Genomic DNA, 6,714 nt, shown 5'->3' with positions numbered 1-6,714 from the left:
CATTATTTAGATCGTTGTTAGTTTTACATGCATATATATGTTTATAACAGTAACATAGCTAGTTTACGCTAATAATTCTTAATAAGGGATAAGTATTGTTTTGGTCTCTAACGTTGAGAGTCAGAATTGAACCCGTCTCCAATGTAATTTTTGACTTAAAATCATCTTTAACGTTTTTTTCTTATTAAAATCGTCCTTTTAATTTTTTCTGGACAAAAATACCCTCTCCTACCATCAGCACCTTTATTTCTACCACCACCAGCACCATTACTTCCACCACTGAGAAAAACAACATCAATGAAATCAACACAAATTCAACAAATCAAGGAATAAAAAATTTAACAAATTCAACAAACAAATCAACACACAACAACAATAAAATCAGAAAACAACAAATCAAAATTCACAGAAGCAGAAGCAGAGTAAAATAAAAGCAAGAAAGCAACAAGCAACAAGCAGAAAGCAAAATATATAGAGTTACTTCAACATTGATAAAATCAGAAATAAAAGCAAGAAGCAACAATTCATTCATTGTATTTTCATCCATTGCACAAGTAGAAGCAGAAGCAGAGTAGAATAATCATTAATGGCGTCAGCCAGATGAGAATTGTGCTACCAGTCTACCACCGATTGAGTAAATTCAGGAGCAAAATTATCACATTTGAAAAAAAAAAATTTAACCATTAAAATTTAACAAGCAGAAACAGAAAATACAATTTCATTTTCATTCAACAAATGCTCCTTGATTTTATTTTTGATTAAAAGCAAGAAAGCAGAAACAGAAGCAGAATCAAAAATCGGGAAGCAAGAAGCAAGAAGTAGAAGCAGCAGACGCAAAAACAAGAAGCAGAAGTAAGAAAGCAAGAAGCAGAAGCAAGAAGCAAAATCAGGAAAGCAAGAAAGTAGAAGCAAGCTGCAGAACCAAAAAACAAGAAGCTGAAGGAGAAATGGGAAGGTGCAGTGGCGAGGGGGTGAGGTGCAGATGAAGCGGCGAGGCGGCGAGGTGCGGCGGCGAGGTCAGCGGCGACAGTGGCTCGCGTCTCNCGTTCTTTTGTTTTTTTTTTTTAATTTTATAATTTTTTTATTAAAATAGGAGTAGTTTAGGAATAAAATTAAAAATTTTATTAAAAAAGACGATTTTAATAGGAAAAAAAAATATTAAGAATGATTTTAAGTCAAAAATTATGTTGGGGACGGATTCGATTCCAACCCTCAACGTTAGGGACCAAAACAATACTTATCCCTAATAATAATATGCATATATATGTCTATAACAGTAGCTAGTTTACGGTGTTGTTATTATTAATAATAATAATAATATGGTTGAGAATAATAATTAGTATTATATTTGTTATGCCATAATTATAATTATTTTATAAATTTATTAATTGTATTTGTTAGTAGAATGTGTAATTAAAATTTAGTTTGTTGGTTGAAAGATTTTATATCACCTGATATTGAGGTTGTTGGTAGTATCTATTTAATGTTAGTGTCATCATGAATTAATTAAAGAATGTTAACAAATAAATTAATAGAGCTTAGTTTGTCGATAATTTGAGTCTTTTAAATTATATGCAAATATGAATTAGAATTTTTGGTTTAATGTATAAACTATACTTGTAGTAGAATAGATAAGAATTAGAACTAATTATTGCAAAAAATAATTAAGCTATTAAAGATAATAATTAATTAGGTTATGTGTTAAACCATAATTAGTTATGGCCTTCTTGTTTACGGTTCCGTGTAGGGTATTGAATATGTTCATCTAGATGTTTTTTATAAGGTACTTAGTGATAAGGTATTTAGTTATATGCGGGCCTATTCTTTTACAAATAACACTTTTTAGTTTTTCAAATGATAATATAAAAGGAACAACAAGTTCATATAAATTTTCACATACAAATTTTACACTCTCAAGTGTTTGTAACAAAATTTGACCATGATAATATAATTCTAAGATAACTCTATTTTTCATTTTGTTTAAAAACTATGCTTCACTGATAGTTCATATGGACAAAAGTAAAAAAAAAAAAAAAAAGAAACTCAAAACGGTAAAAAACCAGAAAGAAGATGAGTGGAAGAAGATGAAGTTTCTGCAAGTGGACCGTTGGTATGTATATATATGTATACAAATCTGAGTCTCAAATTTCAATTTTTCTCTAATTAATTTTTTTATTTGTAAAACTGACCTACCAATTTGAATTTTTAATTTTTATATTTTTTAACCATTAAAAACTTGTTAGAAGTAAAAAAAAAATTGTTTACACACAATTCGAAAACTCCAAGTTATGAACTACCAAATTTCAATTTTCAGCAAACTAAATTCGGAACCTCAGATTTCTTCTCCCCCTAAATCGGTGCATCCGATTTGTTCTTCTGAATTTAAAAAAATAATCACCTCCATATATTTTATAAACACACCTGTTCTTCAGATTCAGGATCAACATGATAATTGATTCCATATCAAAAAATTGAGCCTCTGAACCTGTTTGAGAAATAATAAATTAAAAAAATGAATAAGTCGTTTTTTAAAATAAAATAAAAATGGACAAAAAAGAGTCTTTGGTATTTGAGAAATTGGCTTGTTTGCATTTTTACTAATTGTCTAATTTATAATCATCTATGCCAGGGCATTGTATCACCACTATCCATTAAGCAATGAAAGAAAAAAACTAGCTCTACCAAGAATTATTAGTAATATAAAAAGGTCTCCATATTAAATGCACATAATAAATCAAAATTTGGAAAGAAAAAAAAGTATTAAATCACCTAATAAAAAATAAAAAGTAAAAAAAATAAAAAACAAAAAGAAAGAAAGAATCCCCTTCCGTATAAAAAAAATGGCGAATGCATTCTTAATTTCTTTTGGATTCTATCCTCCATTATTTGTAGCTTGTATGTTAACTTACTTATTTACATATTCTGATGGTAACCTCAATGCAAAAACATGCCTAACACGTGCATGATTTTTCCATTTTTGTTACATCATTTTTTCTTACAAAGCTAGAAAATTGAGTCCTTAGCATATGTTAAAAACTATAGTTCCTACGTCAAAAGAATCCACTTGTCTATCATTTTTTCTTACATACTCCCTCCCTTATCTATTATTTTTCTTATATAAATAAATAAATCCAATCATATATAATCATTGTTGAGAGGTCATTACCATCCAAAAATTTCCAAATCTAACCCACCATCTTCATTTTCAAGTCCCAAACCGATGCATGTGCTACGGTAATCAAACATTCTGCCCCACCACCAACCTTCGTTGTTTTAAGAAGCTTCAATTCAGTTTCAAACATCATCCCAAATTCTCAATTCATCTCCCATCATCCATTAGATGGAGTCTCGTTGACCCCACTCCATCTATTATTGGATGTATGAACCCTTTTGTGAAATCAGTAGATCACACTTCTTTTTTTTTTTTTTGTTGCCCACGGTATCCCCAACCCGACAGGCGAAAGACTAATCCGTCGCAGATCGGAGCTCCATTTAAAGGTCTGCCACTAGCCAATAAACTGCTGCATGCACAAGGCGGGATTCGAACGATCACACTTCATTTAACAATAATGTTTGATAGGGATGTTTGTGGTTCGAATTGGATTAAATTAAAGACAAATTAAAATCGAACCAATTAAATTGCCATCGAACTGGTTTGGATCGGGTAAGAATTTTTTGACCCAATTCTTTCAGGATTTGTCTCAACATTGATCATAAATCACTTCTGGTTTATTGTTTCTGCTTTGTTCGTTTAGAACCGGAGACTCTGGTTCCTCGTTATGTTGCGACGAGGTGGTCGCAACATCGGAACCACATTTTAACAAGAGAAACCTAGGCTTGAGTTTATTCTCCCAAAGTTCCCTAAAAGCCACGTCATCCCCAAACTTCTTTCTAACCTCAACCAAAACCATCTCGGCCGGTAGCCGGTAAGCTTCCACCCCAATCTCCAATTCCCCTTTCATCCTTCCCAAGTCAACCCCACCCTCCTTCTTCCACCTCACCGCCATCCCTTGCGCCACCCCAACCTCCTCCGCCACCTCCACCACCTCCTCCGGTAACCCCCTAACCACCAACCACTCTCCCTTCCCACTACCAATATCACCAAACAGCCCTGACAAATCCAAACCGGAAGAAAAAGTTACTATATCAAACGCATTCAAGACCTTATTGGGCCCAACCCCAAGCCCAAGCCCATAATCATCCTCATAAGGCTTAATCTCTTTGTAGCCCTTTCTAAACCACGGATCCTTTTTCATTTCTTCGACAGTTATTCTTGTCTCTGGGTTAACATCTAGAAGCTTCCGGAGGAATCTTTTGAGATCCGGTGACATCCAACGTGGACACCGAAACTCTCCTTTGTAGATCTTTCTATACATAACCATTAAGTTCGGGTCATTAAACGGCAAGTACCCTGCCGTTAGAACGAACAAAACGACGCCGCATGACCATACGTCAACTTTGGCACCGTCGTAGCCGCGTTTCGATAGAATCTCAGGTGCCACGTAGGCAGGGGTCCCACACAGCGTGTGTAATAGTCCATCAGGGTGTATCTGGAAAAAAAAAAGTGTCAAAAATGTTGGGAAAGATGCCAGTGTTCATTAGAAGCATAAACGTAAAAACTTTTCTTAAAAAATAAGATTCAACTTTGTCTAGATTAGTTTGTACGCTTTAAAAAGGTACAGAATCTAATTATTATATTTGGTAAAACATAATAATTATAAATAAAAATTTAATTCTGATAAAATAATCATGTAAAAGATTAAACATCGTTTAATCACATTTTTTTTCATAACCATTTATACGTAATTGAATGGATTGAGTTAGCCAACGAGCTATGCATAGTCTCTCCTTCTCACTAAAAGATCTCAAATTCGAGTTCCACTCTTAATTTAAAAAAAAAAATGGAATGAATTGAGTTAATATTCCTGAAATTATACTAGTGTTTTATTCAATAATATTTATGGCTCACATTGGTTCTAACTTTACTTCCGTCAGTAAACCAATTTTTAAAATTTTAAAATATTTTTAGAGAACAAATTGAAGTATAAAGATAAAAAACGTAAGTCACAAATATTAAATTAAAAAATCAAATGAAGTAAATTAAAATTTTGAGGATCACTATCTATTCATAAACCAATCTGATTATTAACTCAAAATTGTTTTATAGTACAATATATCAAAAGCAAATTCTATAAACAAATAGAAAATGGTTTAGAAAAGCACTTCTTAGAAATGTTTTTAACGTAAAAAATCCAAACGTAATAAGTAATAAGTTATTTGTTGAATTTCTTCAATCTCTTTCTAAAATATAATGTTAGGACTAAAGAATACTTTGCAAATTCGAACCCTAAATTGAATAATAATTAGAATATGAAAGATGAAATTAACCCGAAATTATGCTGTTAATTGAAGCCAAAGCCCTGACCTGATCCCTAACTGCACTCAATCCAAAATCCGAAACCTTCAAATTGCCATGTTCATCAAGCAAGAGATTCTCCGGTTTAAGATCCCTATGAAACACCCCACGCGAGTGGCAATATCCAACGGCCGAGATCAGCTGATGAAAATACTGACGGCTCAGATCTTCCGAGAATCTCCCCTTAGAAACCCTCGCAAACAATTCACCACCTTTAATAAACTCCATTACGAAGAAGATCTTCGTCTTCGTCGCAAGAACCTCGCGGAGCTTCACGATGTGAGGGTGGTGCAACCTACTCATTATGTTTATCTCTCGCTTCACGTTACCGGCTAAACCGGTTCCCTGTAACTTCTTCTTGTTTATGATCTTCACCGCCACGCTTTCTCCAGTCTCAAGGTTCCGCGCGTGGTAAACCTTCGCGAACGCGCCGCATCCTAAGAGCCTTCCAAGGTCGTATTTCCCGAATAGAGCCCTTTGCTCCGTCGGAGACGGTGGCGAGTGGTCTTCAATTTCCGGCATTGGGACTACCGGAAAATGAAGATTTGCCGTTGATGGTGAAGATTGAAAATTGGGATATGGGTTTTGTTATCGGGGGTGGGAATTGAAATGGGTTGGTCGCAAAATCTGTTATTTGTTGGGTTTTGAATAGTGACTGAGAGGATTTGGTTTTGATTATGCATGTTTCTGGTTTTATTGGCCTAGTTTTGCTGCTTTTTCCGTTTAAGAGAACCGGGATAAGAGTATTTTAATTTTGTTTTATTATTTTTGTTATTTTTTGGCTTACGAAAGTTCGGGGGGAAAACGTGAAGGTTTTGTTTGTGTCCACACACGTGTAGTGTTGCGGTTGTTGAAATCTTGCAATTGGATCTTGGCACGTGTTTTTTTGGGGGTAATTTTGGAAAAATGGATATTCGTTTTGTTAGAATAATGTGGCATATTAGTATGAATTTGTGATACAAGTGTTTGGTCAAAATAACATTGTTCATTTAATTCAATGCAAAATGACAAATCAAAATCATAACAGTTTTAATTTGATTGGATCCAATTTTAAATAAATCGCTAGAGTTGGATTAGATTTTATGTAATTAATATTAAAAAATAACAATATCACTCATATTTTTAATAATATTACTCCATATATGATTTTTTTTTTTTTTTTTACGATATGTTTACTATGAATTTGTAAAAAAATACTGATATTATTAAAGATTTCCTGATAGAAATATTTTATTTTCAAAATATTATTATTGTATTATCAAACATAAATTTTATTAATAATACATTTAATGAAAATG

General features: G+C 33.0%; 1 protein-coding gene across 2 annotated transcripts; it reads right to left on the bottom strand.

Annotated features, from left to right (window-relative positions):
- Window positions 2,823-6,274, bottom strand: LOC107642683 (CBL-interacting serine/threonine-protein kinase 11). 2 transcript variants are annotated; one of them, XR_002357412.1, is made up of 3 exons: window positions 5,426-6,274; window positions 3,556-4,550; window positions 2,823-3,412 (listed from the first exon to the last, which is right to left on the bottom strand). XR_002357412.1 is itself a non-coding variant. In XM_016346154.2 (2 exons), the coding sequence occupies exons 1-2, from the start codon at window positions 5,936-5,938 to the stop codon at window positions 3,702-3,704; spliced, it is 1,362 nt and encodes a 453-aa protein (XP_016201640.1). In that variant the 5' UTR covers window positions 5,939-6,274; the 3' UTR covers window positions 2,824-3,701. The 2 variants fall into 2 exon arrangements, 1 of the variants encoding a protein (XP_016201640.1); XM_016346154.2 differs by having other exon boundaries at window positions 2,824-4,550.

The sequence above is a fragment of the Arachis ipaensis genome, chromosome B01 (genome assembly GCF_000816755.2).
Source record: "Arachis ipaensis cultivar K30076 chromosome B01, Araip1.1, whole genome shotgun sequence".
Classification (NCBI taxonomy): Eukaryota; Viridiplantae; Streptophyta; class Magnoliopsida; order Fabales; family Fabaceae; genus Arachis; species Arachis ipaensis.
The sequence above is the reverse complement of the archived record's forward strand: the minus strand, read 5'-3'. Positions and strand labels throughout refer to the sequence as shown.